This window comes from Momordica charantia (assembly GCF_013281855.1).
Source record: "Momordica charantia cultivar OHB3-1 chromosome 9 unlocalized genomic scaffold, Mcharantia_2.0 BLBB01000009.1, whole genome shotgun sequence".
In the NCBI taxonomy this organism is placed as follows: Eukaryota; Viridiplantae; Streptophyta; class Magnoliopsida; order Cucurbitales; family Cucurbitaceae; genus Momordica; species Momordica charantia.
In genome coordinates this window covers 30529357-30549087 of record NW_028275167.1, presented here as the reverse complement: position 1 = coordinate 30549087, position 19731 = coordinate 30529357, and the positions used below count along the sequence as shown (strand labels likewise).

Here is a 19731-nt window from a genome sequence, read left to right as displayed (position 1 = left end):
CGAACAAAATTTGATAAGAAATTCTAAAACGTTATAATTATGAGTACAAACTACAAAGATAAAAATAGAATCAATATCCGAGTACAGAAAGGACACTTAAACTACAAATTCACATAACTTATTTCACTTCCTCACATCCTTTCATCTCTCAATCTTAAGTTGCTTTTTTTCTTTTTAAAACAAAAAGAAAAAGAAGTTTCAGGTAAGTTCCGGGTAAGAAACTAAAATTCCAGGTGGCTTTACGAGAATCTGAGATGGAAGGAGAAGACAAAGGGACATGGGTTTAAGAGAAGGAAAAAAAGAGGGCTTCAGCTGTGGAAGAAATCATAGAGCTTACAGCTTAGGGATTTGAAACCTTTGGAGATGTTTCCTATTTGCGAAGCAGGAAAAATAGAGATCGTATACCGAAAGTGAAGTCTTTACATCATAAAAATTTACCCTATTTACAGAAACGTGGCTCAGTGGGCCACCCAACTCAGTAATACAATAAACCATGATCGAGCTATATCTCCTCCCAATGCCTTATTTTCATGGTGAGGCTGAGATATAAATAAGAATACAGTAAAGGTAAATTCAAAATACCCGCTTCGGCTTCACTATGCCCCAAACTTTGCATTTTCAGATTTCCAGTGCCTCGTTAAAAGTTACTGTAGGAACAAACACAATCAACATAAATATTCTTGCATTTGACTGCCTCCTTTCATGGTCTAATGCATGCCCATGTTAAGTTATCCCTCAAAATTATTGTTTCAAAAGTTAAATATATGCTACTTGCCAAATTGTGATGTCTGAAAGTTGTTTTAATTATTATTTTCTAATGAATGCACATGCATGATGCAGGTAACTTCGATAACTGGGAATTGGGCAGCAATATCAAATGTGGGATTCGGCTTACCATATTTACTTCAAACTCAACTTGGTGTGGTGTATTATGAGTTCTCAAGTAGCTTGTGAAACTTCTGTACCCTCCTACTTGAACTACCACTAGGAGACCTTGGCTGATTGTGGCTTGAGCTGTTTCCATGCAAACGTTTCCTTTTGCTATTTCTACGAAACAAAAAGTCCTCTGTATCTAAAACGTATGAAACCTACGCCAGCAAATGCCAATTGATCAGCAAAAAGTTGACATCAGGTTACAGAAGCAAAGTTATTATCCAACATATTGCTTTCATGAAAAAAATAAAACCTGGAAAGGTATAAAAGAAGGGAAGAGAAAGAAACTTCTAAATAACAATTACCTTCGATGAGTTGCAAGCGATTTTACACTCCAGACCATTAACAATTTTAAGCCCTTCCAAAGCATGACATGCGGCAGAATTCTCATCGCCACAGGCATATTTACGTTTGTTTCTGTAAGAACCATGGGATTTGATGACAAGGCAAACTAACGGAGGAAAATTGAATTGCTATGCTTCAACAATCTTAATACCTCTTCAAGAAGATCCCCGACTTCACTTTTTTCTCGGGGAGAACTGAAAAGAAGTCATTATGCAGGTAAGACGAAAAAATGGGGTCCATGGAAACAGCAGTTACTTCAGGCTTATCATAGCCATAGTCCATAAGCTGAATAGAAAGATGAGTTGGTGTGGACCACTGCAAAATAGATTTAGTCATCAGTTTAATGATTAAACAATTTAATACTTGGTTCAAGTGTGGCCACCACAACCACAAAAAATAACAACGATATATTCATTAAAAAAACATACTCGTTCAACACGATAGATATTCTCATCATGAAGAAGTACACGAGCATTTTCATGATAAACTGCATCAACAAATCTTCCCATTTTTCTTGATTTTTCATACGCATATAGTTGGAGAAGCTTGTTATCCATCTCATCCGTGGCAACTGTTTGAAGCTGAAACATAGCACGCATTGATTTTTCAGTATGTCCAACAAGAAAGAGTAAAGATAAATAAGAAAATAAAACTTGAGACTAAGAAAAAGAAGTCCAGAAGTATGTTACCTGTTTAACAAGTTTATAAATTAGTTTGTCTAAAGTGAAAAGAACATATGACTGGGTTCCAATAGTGGCTCGGCAATCGTCCTCAAACTTTGTGTTATCAGAGGAACCATCAAGTAGACTGTAAAGTGCATTCATGAACCTAACCCACAGAAAATGGTGTATTAATTAATGTTGCATAAATCAATATATGGTTATAGGGGACGAAGGGCAAGGACCTAGAATGTACAGCACCTGGCATAGAGATCCGTGGGGGTCGAATCATTTGAAGCCCTCCATTTCCTCTCTGAGGATGAAGAGTTGATCTTCGCAGATTGTATCCTCTCATACAGTGTCTGAGAACGGGAAATAAAACAAAAATATATAAGTTTCATAAAACAAGGAAAACAGAGAGAGATTCTTTTATGGAACTATCTTTTAAGTAGACTCCTAGATAATGAACCTTACTTGGTGGAGCCTAAAAAGCACATAAAAAGAGTCATTTCCGTAAAATACATGAGACTCTTTTCCTTCTTCATGCAACACCGGAGGAACATGCTTGGCAAGAGGCTTTACAGTCAATAGAAAGCGTTCTGAGAATGGTATAGATGTTCCATCTCCTTCAACATCATGGGCATCAGCCATCCCTTCTGCCTCACCTTCACTCTCGGCCTTATTTTCATCATGGTCTCCATCCTCATGATCTTCTCGAGAACAATCCTCTCCATCACCAGAATCACTTGCAGAAACATCACCATTCTCAGACGCATTTTCGCTGTCCTCCGATGACCTTTGAGCACTTTCCTCCCCTTCATCATCAGCATCAGCATCATTTTCTCCACCAGCCTCTCTGCAGCATAATTCTTCATCACCTCGGGCATTTGGATATTGCCTACCAGTAACACCATCCTTTGCTTTTGGCACGGGTTTCAACTCTCCGTCATAATTGGCAAAATTGTCTTCTTCAAAATCTCCATTTGGAGATAATTCGCCCTCTTCTCTTTCTATCTTTAAGTGTCTGACAGACTCTTCATTATATCTATGGCTTTTTACACCGTCTGAGATCATGCCATTTGCAGTAAGAACTTGTCTTGTAGAGCCACCACCCTATAAGAGGTTCAGCTTCATTAGAAGATAAAATCACCATTACTTAATTCAAACTCATCATGAACAAACTACAACCAGTAATCTAACCGCAATTCATGCAAAAAGCAGTGGCCAAAACTATAAATGAGTGGAACATTAACTCTTATTGCCTATTTGTTAATCATCTCTTGAAAATCAATACCAGCTTCCATAATAAAATGGCAAGTCGTAAAAGGTGCCAAAACATCCACCACAAACCACCTCTCCACTACTCTGTTCAGTCAAAATTGTGTCGATCACAATTTTACAATCTGCACACCTATGCCGACAGTAAAAATTAAGACCAACAGGAAAACTAATAACTTAACAAAGACTAAGGACATTATATAGTTCTATCCATATGTAACTTTCATGCAGCACACTCTTCAATTTAGCAGGACAACTTACTACCCAAAGCTTACCAGGACTATCACAATTTAGAATTCGGTTCTTGGCAACTTACTACCTTTGCTGGAGGGCTGCTGAATCCTTGGACCATCTGTTTTTCATTGTCCCTTTGCTACTAAAGGATGGCAGTTTCTGTTCAGGGTGTTTGACTTCTCTGATTGTATGCCTAAATAGTAAATATATTGATGATTGGATGATCGAGTGCTTCCAAGGGTGAAACTATAAAGAAAAGCTTAAAGCTTTGTGGTCTTGTGCTTTTCCAGCCCTATTATGGAATCTGTAGCTGGAAAGGAATCTTCGGTCTTTCAAGGATAAACCTAAGTTTTTCATTCTTTTTGTAATAGTGTCATGTTATGGCTTCTCGGTGGTGTCATAGAAACAGGAAATACTTTTGTAATTACAACTCTCTTTGATTTTGCAAGATTGGAGAGCTATTCTCTTTTAGCTTGGTTTTTTGGGGAGGAGCCCTATTGTCCTTTAGACTGTTCTTTTGGTTCCTTGTTAAAGTGTTTCTTATCCCAAAAAAAAAATTAAAAAAAAACTTCTAATAAATTTGTAACATAAAATAAATTCATGAAGGATTGACAATAGGATCCATAATAGATATCAATTAATTAAATTAAAGTAAAACAATGAAAGAAAAGTATGATTCAAATGATGAAGGCTTGGTAGTAGAACCCACAACAGACATATCTAGGCAAATTAAAAGATACCACAAGTTCAAATAAACTACCATACTTAAATTTTATTGAAAGAACAAATAAAAGGTCTAATAGAAAATTTTTGCCAAAGGCCCAAGTTCCCATCCCCCTGCTTCAAGAGTCTCTTCGATTCTCCTTCCATTTACAACATGCATATTGTTTTTACTAATACCTTATTCATGTTTAGTCAGTTACAGTCCTTAAGTCACAACACTTCTTCAACTGTTCATCCTCCATTCTTTTCTTTTTGGATTTTCTCAACTCCTTTATTTGATTTTCTAACTCTCTCATGAATTCAGCTCCTGCCCATTAGCCTTTTTATTAATCTCATCTTCTCTCTTTCATGAATTTGAGCCACCATAAACTTGTTTACTTTTGCTTTAAATGCCTACTACTACATTCGTCCTTTGAAACAAAATGGAAGATAGGCAAGCCTAAGACCAATAAACTCTCTCTCTAATAGTGAGGCAGTTGGTTTCTTTATCATACATCTTACGAGATTTCTCTAATTCATCGGGCTTTAGATATAAAAGAATTTTGACTCTTGAGGGTTAACACCACAAACTTTATACAGCACCATAAGTTGTTTAATAAAGACAAATTGGGTATTTAAACAATTAAGGGCCTCCAATGGAAAAGGAATATCACTCAGACAGCCATACCTCTGAGGAAGGTAACTCAATTCCACTCTCAACAGCGCTATTTCCAAGTCTCAATGGAGTGGCACTCAAACCTTGCAAAAGCAAACAAGTGTCCATCAGAATCTAAAATCAGAAAGAAAAAAGATCAAACAAGTAGAAAGGAGAAAGTGGAAAAAACAATTGTGAGAACAAGTTCGACAACCTGATGTGTTTTCTATGTTAGTTTTCCCATTACTTTGCTCTGCTGCAGTCGCAAGGGATGCATTTGAATTGACAAAACATTCAGTAGAATTGTCTTGTTTGCTTACTCCAGACAATTCATCAGTCACAGGTGCATTATTATCTTGAATTTTAACGTGTTGAGAAATACTGCAAAAAGGATCTCCCTTCCGTACGATACGATCTGCATCATGGAAACTATCTTCTTTGACCCCATTGTCCCCATTCAAGGGCCAAGCCCTGCAAGAACTTGATTGTTCAGGTGGAATAATTTCATCTCCATTCCTAGAAGAACTCAATAGCTTTGGGTGCATCACAATGGCACCCCCACCAGGACTGCCATCACTCTCAACCACGGTAGCAGCAGAACTCTTGGTAGAATTAGTTTTTGCCTTAACAACATCTTCAGTGTCCTCAGCACCATGAGGTCGGGAAGGAACACCAAGCATGGGCTCCAAGAAGGTTGTCCATACCTTCATAACCTTATCCAATTGTTCAGTCGAGCACACTTCTCCACAGGAATATTTTATTAGCTGATATAGATCTTCATGAAGGTCTGGATCAGGATACTCAAATTCCAAATTTGGAATAATAGGGCGTCTATTTCCTGCAGCAATAGCAAGCAACACATCATCTTCCTTCCGCTTCTTCTCACTAATCTCTTTGATCTCTGCCAACAAGGCTGTAAAAGAGAAAAACAAACTACCAATGAGAAAAGACCATAAAAATTCAACAATCAGATAACAATCAATATACTGAGTTTTAAAATGCTATCTTCCTAGCTTGAATTTACTTCGCCAAATGATAGAGAGAAATCATTGAAGTACAAATAACCAAGGCACTTCTAGTATTCTATTATTATAAAAGTAAGGTACATCTGACAAATAAAGGAACCATAAAAAGCTCCACAGCATTAGAGGACAGAAAAAGTAAAAAGCATGGCACAATGTTAAGTTACACCCTAACCTATCATCTATATTGTACCATCTAAACTAAGTATAAAATGTAATATAATTGCACATTTATATTTACTTTCTTATGATCCCAAAAGAAAAGGTGCAATATTTCAGAGCTTAATGAGCTGCAGAAAGAGAAAAGTGATGTAATATTGATGTGATGAGTCACCTTTAGTGCTCAAGCTTTTTGTGTCTTGCTGCTTGAAGTAGAAGCTACGATGATCAAGTGACTTATGATAGTTCTTAGCGTATATTTCAGCCCAAACTTTATTGAAGTCATAACGACACCGTGCCCATTCTTCTTGTTTCTGCTTCAAGCGGGTCAAAATAACTGGCAGAGCAAGAGGTGAATTCTTCCTCAACACATCCATAACATCGAGCCCATGGTCGCCATATAACCGTTCAATGCACCTCAGATTTAGAGCTACAGGAAGGACATGGAGTGTAAGCCTAGAAGGAAAAGGACTAGGGAAAAAATGAGTAATATTGAGAAAGTATAGTTAAATAAATACTAAGCAGATAATGACCAGTGAGGTGATCCTCAATTGAGATTGGACAGTCTGCTTTGATCACATTGTTATTGATCTTGTCAAGTAGTTCTTCAACACGCTTGGTAGTTACATTGACAGACTCCAGCAACATGTCGAGTTCAAACCTGGCAGCATCAGTACAAAGCACAATAATATAAATCATTCCATGTTTGAGAGAGTAAAAAATCAGTGCAAAAGTAAATTGCAGTGACATTTTCAGCTATACATAGTTAAATAATGTATATCTGGTTATCACGTCAGTCTCTGATAGTCCTGGCGACTCCATCTTTTTAAATTCTAATAAAAAAAAGTAATGTAGAGAGGACACTTAATAAAAGTGTCAAAAACATTAAATATAAAGAGACTAGAAATAACCGACTACATTCGCATCTCAAGGAATCTCTAACCTGTCATCTTCACATCGGAAAAGGCTCTCTTCATACTGGTTTTTGCGCATATGTTTAAAAGAGTAATCCTCACTTCCTGAAGTGACAGATACCCAGTGATCATTCAACACTTGATCGCCAAGATCTGTTCTTTGGCTAGCCGAAGGTATTGGATACTGACAGAACAAGAAAAAACACTCAACGTCAAAAAAAAAAAAAAAAAAAAAAAAAAAAAAAATTCAGCAATATCCTAAAACTGTTCATTGATTCATTAGGAGCAGTCAATACATTTTTCGGCAGAAGGCGATAACTGGGAGTGCAACGTTCACAGTTTGATAGATCAAGTTCATTTATTGGCTTCCCAAAATACTTGTCTTTGCTAGAAAACACAGACATCCTGTGGCCAACAATATCTTTATTTCCAAATGCAGCATGCTTTTCAAGTCTATCTCTTTCTCGATTTTCACGATCTCTATCTTTGGAAATATCCTCTTTCTCACGGTCACGGTCTCTATCTCTATCCCTGTCCTCCACTTGCACTGTTCTAGGCAAACTTCCTTCGTTCCATAATGATTCTGTATTGAATTTAAATAATTTAATAAATAAGAAATACATAAATACATACGTAACATAAAGATACTTAACTAATAAATTAAGCATATGTTGGTAAAGAGTGTTGAAGCCTCACAAATACACAATCAAAATCACCATGAACAACAAAAGATCCAGGCTTCAAAATATTAAATTATGGAAAGGAGGAAATAAAGCATACTTACTTCTACTCATGACACCAGCAAGAAATCCATCTGCAAAACAATACTTGATCAGATTTAATATTAAACAGTACAAAAACCACAGAAGCAAGAACAAACTCTAAACAGTTACCATTCCTCTCGCATCGTGCTAAAAATTCATTGAATCCATCCATAAGATCAGAATATCTTCCAAGTAAATCACCCACCTGACAAGTGGAAAAAAGAAAACGTGACAAAAATTTAAGGCTGTTGCTAAGTAAAAAAGTCATTGGAAAAAAGTGTGGCTGGGGTATCTTTTTTACACTCTTTGCCAGTATTACAACTCATCTTGGGCCAAGAAGCTTCACTCTTTGAGGAATTTTCTTTTTTGAGATATCCTCGACCCTCTCAACCATATATAAAACAATCTTTTTCCTTCTCGAATTTTATAAGCTAAAAGTTGATCAACCTTACGGTAATACACATGAAATAGACCTCCACGTTACAGCAAGCCTACAATACTGTGCACAAGCACTTGAATTCCAAGCAAAAAAAATATAGAAGTTCCCAAGGTTCAAGGTGAAAAAATGACAAAACTCACTAGGACGATACTTGGATTCATGACCGACCACTTTTCTTTTTTGATACCCGTGAGTCTCCGAGCCAGTCTATCTTTTCACACACCTCAACTATTATCACATAACAATAAAACTTACCAAAGACCGAAGGTTATGAATCCTTAGTGATACAGGTCACTTCTCCCAATCACCCTGAAATCTCTTTATCTATAATTTTTGGACTAGGAGGCTACTCCACCAACTAAACTTACCAAGGCATTATAGAAACCCAAGACTCCAAAGAAGCGAATTTTTTTCTTTATTCAATAACTCGTAAGGGAATCAACACAAGAGAAGTGATCCAAAGAATATTCCTTAAATTGTCCCTTGATCAAAGATGGTGTAATATGTACTACCAAAATAGAGAAGATGGGGAGCAGATCTTCCACTGCAAGTTTGGCTCCTCATGATGTTGGCCTGCCTCATGACTTTGGAATAGCATAGGTCTTAAATAATAATGTCTAGGGAAATGTAAAACATTGAACACTTTTTGTACAGTTGCAGTTTCAGGAAGCAGCCAAAGGTAATCTGGAGGAGTGCGTTAAAATCTCTATCATGAGAGTAGTGGCAAGAAAGAACATTAGAATTCTTTTAGGAGCAATCTAGATATTGGGAGGTGATGCGGTCTCTTACTTAATCTGTTGTTTCCACATATTGTACTCTAGCCAAGAAAGTTTCTATTATTCATCAAGCACTTTTATATTGTTTACGACGTCATATGGAGAGATAGATGTCAAATATAAAAGTATCCATACCAAAGATTGAAGTTCTGCTCTAGTAATTATCTCCTTGCTATAGATATGGAGACATTTCAAAAATTCTTGGTAATCATCAGCATTTCGTAACTTCTCTTTCACTCTTTCACAGAAAGCAAACTCCTGGCTATATATACCTGCCATATCAGAATAAATTAATGAAGAAACAAAAAAGAAAGTGGAATGGAAGGGAAAGAGGAAAATTTATTTTCATTAGTTATTCAAAAGGATGCCTTTAACATAGTCAATGTGTATGACTAAATAAAAGAGTTAAGATTTTATTGGAGACATTTTTGGATAATAGGGAATTTATTGAGGATGAAACTTCGTGATAACGGAAGTCATGGTTTAAGGAATCGACACAATCACAATACTCACTCTTTGCAGAATTTTTATCATCATAAGAAGAGATGGGGTGTACGCCAAAATTTTCATCACCTTCTCCACCTGGATGCAATTGCTCGGTAGACGAGTCGTCAATCTTACGAGCAGATTTCTTCTTGTGGGGAAACCGATGCATGTTAAAGTCCCTCCTTCCATCATGCTCATAATCTCTATCAACCCGATCCCGATCATGTTCTCTCCTATCTCTATCTTCTCTTCTTTCCTTATCCTTCTCGCCGCGCCTACGTTGATCTTTGTCCAGTTTCAGCAGGGCCCTATCATGGTCTGGTTCCGGACGGTCAACACTAAGGTCACGTTCAGCATGGGACACAATAGTTCTTTCTTTCTGGAGATATAACATGCAAACTTACCGTTACTTCAATAGTTGACAGGAATTTAATTTAGAGAGCATGTCTATATTAATATAAAGAGGAAAAAATTCCGAACCCGGTCAACTTGCATTTGCCGCATAGTGGGCATGGCAGAATGCCTATCACGGAGCATAAAACTCCTGCTAGAGCCAAAGTGAGTAGAGCCTGCAGCTGAAGAATCAGGAAGAAAATGAGTAAACTCAACAAGCAGGTCTGGGTGTTCTTGGAAAAGTGCAGCAACCTGAGAAAAGTCACCAACAAAAAACATTAAAAACCAAACCACAATTTTTATTCACAAAAAAAGTACCCAAGAAAAATGTACAATGTCAGAATCTAACGTACAAAACAAACGACATTTCCGCTCCCAATAATAAAAACAACAGACAAACCTCCTGGTAGACCTCAGTGATGGACTTGTTTTCCTTTCTGTACATATTTAAAATGTCCAAAAATGATTTATAGACATGATCATCACCCTGAAATCGTGTCTGCATACATCCAAATTAACAACTAATTAGTGTAATTCATAAAAGCAAATATATCACATTATTGTGAAAAGATTTCAACCTTTATTTTGTTCACAAAATTGATAGCTTCTTCAAACTCGACAGGTTTCTTTTGTGGAGGTTGATCATCCTCCAGTGGAAGAGTGATCTCATATCCTTTTGGCAAGAATGTATTGAAGCCCAAAATGAGATCTCGATGGCCTTTAAACAAATCCTTTACTCTTGCAATGACTCCCGCAGTATCAATTCTACGATCAAATTAAAAACATAAGTCAACAAATAGCTCCTATAACAAATGCCCTTCCCCAAGGAGAAAATCGTTCTCCTTGGAAAGAAGTCACAAAAAAAAATAGAGGGTAAAAAGGGATAAATGAAGCATGGACTATGGAAAAACCTTTGGGCCTTGAAATCTTTCATAACTTCAAGGAAGTCTTCATACTTTTCTCTCTTATCTTGAAATATGTCCTTTACTCTCTTGAGATATACTAGAGCATCATTAGTGGTTAATTTCTGGGCACTTCCTCCTCCCGCCATTTGGGGTGGTGTAGATCTTCATTTCCCAACACAAATTATACAAATAAGTACGTCTATGATGGAAGTGACTCGAAGTCAGAAACTCTATGACACCAATTATCGGTGCATCATGCAAAAACTTGGGCGTCCATACAGATATGCAAAACTTGGATTACATTAAAGACACTCCCATTTGTATTCATAAAAGCATCGAACTTAACAATTAACTACAAAGCAGAAAACATGAACAGACGAAAGATATTTTTCTTCGTGAGTTGAACAAAAAAAAGTTTTTTGGAACTCCTCGAAAACCCTAGATACTCACAAGAATTTTGAAAATAGATAAATTAAAGAAATCGTGAATTTTTCTTTTGATAAGAAACTGTATTTCATCCGAAATTCACGAGAAATTCAAACCATCAAAAAAATTCCCGACGGCCAGGCGATTCAGAAGTTTGATCTCCATGTTTAAAAAAGACACTTCAGTAATCAAGAACGAGGAGGCAGAATATTTAACTAGAATTAAACGGAAGAAAGAAATAATAAGGGAAAATACAGAAGGACGATGAGCTTTACGCTTCTGCACGAGTGGAAATCACAGGACGCTTGAGTTGCGAGCCCATATAAACGTCGTCTCTGGACCTCTTCATCTCCAACCAAAAAAAAAAAACTCCTCCCTCTTCAACAGAAAATCATGCTTCGAACTCAGATTAGAACCAAAATTCCTACACAGGAAGTCGCTCATTGGACAAGAGAAAGGAGAGGAAAGACAGATCTAAAATACAAAAAAAAAAAATAGTAAAACTTGAAAAACAGAAAAACAAGAGCAATAATTTCCATCCAAACCTGTGCTCAGATCACCACGGAGAAACCAGATTCCTGAGAAGAACACAGAAAACAAGTCTTGGTTACTTATGGATAAAGCAAGAAGGAGATGATTAAGGGAGAAGAAAACAGTAACATTAGAGAAGGAAACAAATTACATTAAAAGGTGTGACTTGGTAAGATCGTGGAGTCGGGGGAATTAGCAGAGAAAGTGTAGCAGAAGAAGTCCGGGAGAGGGGAGGAAGAAGAAAAGGGATAAAATGAAGCTGAATATGGAGGAAAGGTTTGAAGGAATATGTGATTCTCTCGTCTCACAACCTTGGACACAAAGAATACGCAAATGAAAACCAAAATTGAACTTCTTCTATGTTCTTCTTCTATTTTAGGTTTTTCTTTTTTTTTTCTTTTTTCCTTTTTCTCCCCGGAAACCGAACAGGCAACAGAGACAGAGAGGGTGAAATTGTTGAGAATGAAATTGAAACTATAAATTTAAAAAAAAAAAAAGAACAGAGAGAGAAGTTTATGAATGTGATATATACAAAGCTTATAAACAGAAGAAGGGGAAAGTTGCACTATAATTTCTTTTAACCGGTCACAGTGGATGGGTTTACCGGCTACAGGCCGTTGATTACACCCCATTACCCATGCGAAATTAGGGCACTATTACATTTCTTTGGAGGATATGGAATGCTCATACTCGTAGGGCTGGTGCTGCTGCTCTACCCAGTATAAAAAATATATATAAAATAAAACACCGGGGCGTTTTCGGTATTCTACTCACTATGTTAGGGCAATTCGGTCATCTCGGATTCGAATTGGGGAAAATCAATTTTTTGTGGGGAATTAGGGTTAACCCGGGTTTGGGCGAAAACGGTGGGCTCTGCCCTTTAGATTTCGATCGACGGCTGTGGTTTGGGAATTTTGGGCGTCGTTGGTTCTGTGTAGAATGTAAAACTGAGTGATCCGTGGAATTAGGTTTACGTTTACCCGAGTATTTTCTTTCCTGAATTTATTTTGTAAATATTTGATTTAATTTTTTAAATTTGAAACTTCGCAAAATATTACGTATGCTTAACTAACAGGAATATGTTCATCTTGGTACGTAGAAATTTAAATCTTGTATTATTGATTAATGAAATAATGTGATTGTAGTAGTTTTTAATTTATGCAATTTACTTTAGCTTTCCTTAGATTTACCGGGGATCCCTGGAGATTAACTTAAAATTTAATATAATATTTTTATGGAAATTTAAATTTGAAACTATCGAATAAAGATACGGTATGATTAGGTTATTTATCTCGCAGTAACGTGGAAATGTGGCTCTGATTGGTTCTCCCGTTAGGAATGGATGGGCTGTGAGGGAAATTCGAACAAGGTAATCCTACGTACGCAATTTCGGAAGCGGTATGATTTGAGTCACCAAGTTGGACTAATAGGCTTCTTTATTATGAACAAGCCCAATTAAATATCTTGATTGGGCCTAAAGCCCATCTTCAGCTCACAAAATCGCAAGATTTATAACTTGTCATGTTGGGCTTGGAGAGGCCTTCTTCCTGGGCTTACCGCACATGTCAGCTTTCTCAATTTTATTGTTTTTTTTATTCTTAATATATGTATATTTTTAAAATTTTGTGATTCTAAATATCAAAATATACTTTTCTCCTTTAGATTGACGTAGAAATGTACTTTATTAACAAAATACCAAAATTATAGTTTCAAATTTCCACTCTAACCTAATGTACTTAATAAAACGAAAAAAAATCCACAATTTGTATCATTTTATTAAATCAAGTTCAATAATCTAAATATCACTATATGGTTAATTAAATCCACACCCCACTTGAGAGTTTAAATTCTTCCTTATGTCATGGGAGTATATATATAATTAAAATAATAAATAATATTAATATTAATAAATTTACTATGAGATGATCTACTCTACAACAATATGAATATGTCACACACAACGTCTTTTTGAAACATCACAATTCATCTATATTTTTTACTACTATGGTTCAACTAACAAAATCTAACTATAGATTTGAATTTCTCCCAACTTATATACTTTTTGTCCAAAAATCTCCTAGACAAATAGAAAATTGGTTAACGTTAGATTTGTACTCTTAATATACCTATGTGGCTTATGCACATGCCTGGGAGGGCTTATGCTCGAGGCCCGAGCCTTTCAGACTATTTCCAAGCCTATGAAATTATTGTAACGTTATCTGTGAATCAGGTCTTTATTTCGATCATATCAATACCGTCACTATCTAAAATAGAATTACCTTTGTTCTTTGTATATATGTCATAAAAAGAAAACATTATTTTGTGAAATTGAATATTATCATATTTTTCCAGATTTTCCTAACTTAAAATATTGGGCCTTAAGCCCGATCCAAATGCTTGACAGGCCGATTCAAGTTCGGCCCAATAATTGCTTCTTCTTCTTTTTTTTTTTTTTTTTTGTTTTCTTTCTTTTTTCGTGGGGGCTATGGATAATTTGGTAGATAAATTCACATACAATTGGCACATATAATACGAACCAATGACACCAATACCACATGTTATAATTATCAGGTTTTGTTGGTTTGAAAGTTTGTAATTGGGTTTTCCGCCAACTTGAAAGCAATATAAAGTATTGGTACAAAATCTGAGCTGTTTAATTTGTCCAGATTTGCCTTTATTATAATTATACAAAGCAACACTAATTTAATTAGGTGAAAGAAGACAAATTGGTTAGCCTAAAGAATATACCAATAATATTGATCAAATTTCAACTTAGGATGATTAATATCCTGTTAATCATTCAAAATAAGAAATGGTATTTATTAATTTAAAGGAAAAAATAAAACTTTTTTGCAGCGACCTAATTCCCCGTCACAGTCAAAACAAATAATTTTTTTCCTTCTTGGTTTCTCCTTGTTTTTTGAAGATTACTGTTCCTTGTATGCACCTTTATGTGTTCGTCAACTTTCGTCCCTTTCATGGAGTTGGTGGAGACTGGGTTTAAGCCATTCCAATGATGTGAGTTTATATGCCAAAATAATAAACTTCCAGACCATTTTTGAACTTTTTCATCGCCTTAGATGCTTGAAATTTTAGAGGTCTGAAAATCCATGTATCTCACTTATAATATCTCACTTATAATGATATTTAAGAATATTTGAATAGCTATGTTTTGTCCGTAGTATTTATATATTATATGGGGATATTCAAAAAAAATTTTGTTTGTTAAGAAAAAATCCTTACCAATACTCATGTAATTTATACCTAGATTTTTATATTATTTAACCAATTTAGTTTATATTAAATTAAAATGTTATTTGATGGTACACGTAAATTTATAGTTTTTATCCAATATTTAATATTACCGATTAAGTCTTATTTTAACTCCCAATTTTTTTCAAAAGAAAAAGAAAAAGTATATCATTGGTGACATTTTATTGGGTTATATTTTTATATTATCAAATCAGAAAAAAAAAATTGAAGAAAGAATAACATTAATTTCTATGGAATTTTTTTAACATGTATAATTAATATAAATTTTAAGAGAATTTACCAACCAAATAAATTAGGATATGAGATTATTTAATTGAAGTTTATTTTATATGAGATGTAATATATAAATATACTTGAATGGGATAGAGTTATTTATTAACCAATAAGTACATTAATTTATTTAATTATAAAATAAAATATTAAAAAATTAAGGAAATATATAAGGAGATGATGTAAAAACTAATGTTGAAAAGAGGGCATCCAAAATACAGAATCCAAACTGCCTTTCCCTCACTTTGCGGGAAAATAATCTATCTATCCCCTTCGTCTGAGTTGGGAAGTTTCTGCTGTTATTATTTTCTTTTCTTCTTTTGGTTGCCTAAGTAAAGTTGAGGGTTTAAAGCAATTTGCTCAAAGAGGCCATAGAATTGCAGATACAATAATAAATATTATGGAGGCAAAGCAAGTAGGGGAATAAAGTGGATATTTATAATGAAAGATGAGACCATTTTTTTTTATTTAGATAGGATTTTTAAAAATATAGGCAAGTTTTGGCTGAGTAAAAGGGTGGTTTACCCGAAGAAATCAGATAAAATATAGTTCAATATCTACTTTATATAGTTAACATTAATTATTAGTGAAAGAATAGTGTAGTATGTCATAGATAAATATTGGTTAAGTAGGCTTAGCTTGATATGTGATAGACAATTGTATGGGTCTTGTTCAATAACAGTTTTGTTTTTTGTTTCTGGTTTTAAAAAGTATGTTTAAAAATCCTACTTCTACATATATATTTATCTATTATATTATCTACTCCTAAAAACGTTTTCAAAATCTAAGTTAGAATTTTGAAAACTAAAAATAATAGTTTTTATTTCTTAAAATTTGGGTAAGAATTCAAATGTGTTTTTGGGATGGGAACGTATTCCTTTTGTCCCACCCTATTTCTAGACTTTCAACCGGGAAAGTTCTCATGTTATTTGTAGATAAGATATTAATCGATTATTAACAGATATATTTAAGAATATTTTGTTTGTTTACAAATATTTTTAATTATACTATTTTCAACTGTAAGAATTGGCAACAATTAGTTCCTCATTCCTCCTAAAAAATAAAACAGGGTTTTGAGTTTTTGACATATCTAATCTTAACCCATTTCTCATCTAACTTATAAACATTCATTTGATTCATCCCGCCTAACTCCTCAGCCATATCTACTTCAATTTAACTCAATATCCAACTTTTAACAATATCACACAAATTCGATAATGATTTAATTAACAAACACGCCTTGATATCATTCCATGAATAGTATTAAGGGTGGAGATAAAGTAATAAGGTCACTCAAAATTCAATGACAATCAGAAATCAAAAAGTTTCTAAAAATGATGATTAAAGAGGCCCAGTAACCACGGCAGCTTGATTTCATTTTTTGTTTTACGTTTTTAGCCAAATTTTAAAATGAAAAACAAATTCTTAAAAACTATTTAGTTTTAGATTTTTAAAATGTGGATAACAAGAAAAATGAATACATACGATATCTGTCTCCGATCAAAAGATTCTCGACCATCAGAGAAAAAGAGAAAACAACAATTATTGAAATATATTGAATTCGGGAATTATTTTGTTCCATAGTAAATGGTCGGCATGTGGAGATGGATATTAATACAAAATTTTGCGTTTGATGTTTGAATAGAATTCATAAAATAGTTTATCCTTTTTTTAATAAAAGAAATTGATAAATAGTGGGAACAAAATGGGAACGGTGAGCATGCCAAGCCGCCCCAGTACCACGTGCATTTACCATCCCACTTAATGCGATAAATTTGGCAGAGGTCTCCATAGTATTGAATTAAGATTCCAAAACCCAGTCATAAATCATTAACAAATTTCTTAATACAAATCTGCCGCATAGAGAGGCAGAGCATCTGGTTTGTTTATTTCTTCCGAAGGTTCCGAGTAATGGGTCAATAAACAAAGCAAATTGGGTTTTAAAAAATCACCTCAACAATTTCTCAACATTAAATTTAACGAGCTAAACCTAAAAAAACAGTCTAGTCTGTGAGTAGGAGGAAAAGTCTATTTTCCAGCTAATCAATTACTCTCCAGAACAAAAACACTACTCGTTTGACAAAAAGGGTTTGCGAGAGAAAAAAAGGCAAAAAAGCCGGCATGTGGTGTGGTATGCTATGGCCCAATTTAAATACAAAAAGCAAGTATTTTTCTAGCTTCAAATTTCAATTTTTTTTCCTTTATTTTTAAAGAAAAATCGATGGTCCGGTCTGGTCTGGTCTGGCAGCAGGACAAGAGAGAGAGAGTGATGTTCACGCCTCCGCATTTGTCAATAAAAGTCCTCATTCCTCTCAGCAGCAAACAATCAAGCACCTTCGTCATCATCATCACTGCCGAATCTTTTTTTTTTTTTTTTAACTAATAAAACTACGTTTCCCAGTAATTGCAGGCTGCGGACAGGTTATCGGAAAAACCCCAACTCCACGAAATCGCTTCTGCTTTCATCTCACCGGATCTGCACCGGTGTGAACTGAACTCTCTGTGAAAGGGTGAATTTTGGATTAATGGATTGGGAGCAGCAGCGCCGGAAAAGGAAGCGTTTTGGCAGGTCCAGCTCCCACGTCCACTTCTTTACTCGGAGATCTCTGTTTCTTTGCCTTTCCTTTTTCGCTTTCCTCTTGTTTCTCTCCTCGAGTAGGTGGTTCTCCATTGCCGCCGCATCGTTCCGCCCAGTTCTCGATGCCTCCTCCACCACGCTCTCCCGCTTGTCCACCTCTGTCAGCAAGTCCACACTTGACAATTCTCTCAGCAGCAAGTACTCGCCTCTCAGAATTGAAAGTCGTGTCCTCTTTCCCGACCACTTGCTTTTGATTGTCACCGGCGAACTCCGCCGAGATGACAAATTAGATTGCTCATACGGCAAATCAGTCTCTAGAAGTTTCAACCAAGAGATTCTCAAACAGTCAGTTCTATCCACGGATAGGTACGATGAATTCCGATCGATTGCTAGATGTCCACTACCGCCACGGAATTACTCGGCCTCCGCCGTTGACTTGAGAAGGGGCAGCGAGGGAGTTGATGATCATTGGTTGGTCAGGAACAGACAGCCAATTGCGTCGTGGGAGAGGCTGGTTTATGAGGCAGCTATTGACGGCGATACGGTGATAGTGTTTGCCAAGGGACTAAATCTCCGACCACACAAGGAATCGAATCCGACGGAATTCAACTGCCACTTTAAACTGGGAAATTCCAAAGATAATGGAGAATACGTGCTTACCACAAAAGCAGTAACTGCAGCTCAAGAAATTATCAGGTGCCCCTTACCGGCTGGTGTGGTGAGCAGTTTAGACAAGGAAAAGGGAATTCGAGTTACTGTTAGCCGCGGCAGCGTCAATACTAAAACCCATCTTCAGGTGACTCTGCCCTCGGTGGCCAGACTCTTCAACTCCAAGCTGAATAAGCTGCAAAGAAAACAGGAAAAACATGAGCTTTGTGTGTGCACAATGGTGTGGAACCAAGCGGCTGCACTTCGTGAATGGATTATGTACCATGCCTGGCTTGGAGTCGGGCGCTGGTTCATCTACGACAACAATAGTGATGATGGCATTGAAGAAGTCATTCAAGAGCTCAACCTGGAAGACTACAATATCAGTAGGCTGACCTGGCCATGGATTAAAACCCAAGAAGCAGGTTTCTCACACTGTGCTTTGAGAGCTAGAGATGAATGTAAGTGGGTTGGTTTCTTTGATGTTGACGAGTTTTTCTACTTCCCTTCAAAGTATCGCCACCAGCGAGAATACCTAACTGCTGGCCGCAATGCCCTTCATTCTCTCATTGCCGATTCATCTTCTTCAACTTCCAATTCAACAACCATTGCAGAGATTCGAACTGCATGCCACAGCTTCGGACCATCGGGTCTAACATCACATCCACCACAGGGAGTAACAATGGGGTACACTTGCCGGCTCCAGAGTCCCGAGAGACACAAATCGTTCATCCGGCCAGACTTGCTTGACATGACACTTCTCAATGTCGTTCACCACTTTCAACTGAAACAAGGATTTGGGTTCTTTGACGTATCAAAAAGCAATGCCGTGATAAACCATTACAAATACCAAGCGTGGGAAACTTTTCGAGCAAAATTTTTCAGAAGAGTAGCTACCTACGTTGTCGATTGGCATGAGGCACAGAATGAAGGGTCGAAGGATAGAGCACCCGGGCTTGGGACAGAGGCTATTGAACCATCCAATTGGAGGTTGCAGTTCTGTGAAGTTTGGGACACTGGACTAAGAGATTTTATCCAAATTTTGTTCTCTGATCCTTTGACAGGGTTCCTACCATGGGAGAAAGCTTCTACTTAACAACTCTTGGCAGCCAGCCTGCAGCTTAGTGACCTGTACACAGTAATCATACGGCAAGCAACTGATTTTTTCTACAAAAAGAATGTTTATCTGATTTTTTTTTTTTTAATTTTTACTCCATGGACATGCTACGGTTTAGTTACAGGTTTTTTACTCACATCTCATATTTTGGAATGAAATTCTTTCTGATTCATACTTCAAATTTGATTTAATCATCTGCTGTCTGCTATGTCACACATCAAGTA

General features: G+C 36.1%; 2 protein-coding genes across 6 annotated transcripts; one reads left to right on the top strand and one right to left on the bottom strand.

The window, feature by feature from the left end:
* Positions 1–345: 345 nt before the first annotated feature.
* Positions 346–12134, bottom strand: LOC111019172 (paired amphipathic helix protein Sin3-like 4). Of its 5 annotated transcripts, none has more exons than XM_088117086.1 (25): positions 11773–12134; positions 11636–11668; positions 11366–11514; positions 10671–10826; positions 10338–10524; positions 10160–10258; positions 9847–10011; positions 9454–9745; positions 9016–9152; positions 7795–7870; positions 7686–7715; positions 7198–7484; positions 6931–7085; positions 6506–6648; positions 6163–6417; positions 5021–5719; positions 4840–4910; positions 2412–3050; positions 2199–2299; positions 1968–2106; positions 1707–1859; positions 1430–1593; positions 1239–1350; positions 896–1088; positions 346–647 (listed from the first exon to the last, which is right to left on the bottom strand). In XM_088117086.1, exons 3-24 carry the CDS (start codon positions 11437–11439, stop codon positions 930–932), a joined length of 4293 nt encoding a protein of 1430 aa, XP_087973212.1. In that variant the 5' UTR covers positions 11440–11514; positions 11636–11668; positions 11773–12134; the 3' UTR covers positions 346–647; positions 896–929. The 5 variants fall into 5 exon arrangements, with proteins under 5 accessions (XP_087973212.1, XP_087973211.1, XP_022151191.1 ...); XM_088117085.1 differs by having other exon boundaries at positions 9394–9745; positions 11773–12133; XM_022295499.2 differs by having other exon boundaries at positions 6521–6648; positions 9394–9745; positions 11773–12132.
* A 5555-nt stretch (positions 12135–17689) lies between these two features.
* On the top strand, positions 17690–19688 carry LOC111019126 (glycosyltransferase family protein (DUF23)). Its single transcript, XM_022295429.2, has one exon. It carries the CDS (start codon positions 17690–17692, stop codon positions 19484–19486), a length of 1797 nt encoding a protein of 598 aa, XP_022151121.1. The 3' UTR covers positions 19487–19688.
* Positions 19689–19731: the final 43 nt, after the last annotated feature.

Bases quoted from the DNA above. Each gene is read 5' to 3' on its own strand.
- LOC111019172 (XM_088117085.1), bottom strand. From the start codon at position 11,439: ATGAAGAGGTCCAGAGACGACGTTTATATGGGCTCGCAACTCAAGCGT. The intron at 10,827-11,365 runs GTAAAGCTCATC...TGGGAAATGAAG, and splicing joins ATTTCCACTCGTGCAGAAGC to ATCTACACCACCCCAAATGG. The intron at 4,911-5,020 runs GTTGTCGAACTT...TGCTTTTGCAAG, and splicing joins TAACATAGAAAACACATCAG to GTTTGAGTGCCACTCCATTG.
- LOC111019126 (XM_022295429.2), top strand. From the start codon at position 17,690: ATGGATTGGGAGCAGCAGCGCCGGAAAAGGAAGCGTTTTGGCAGGTCC.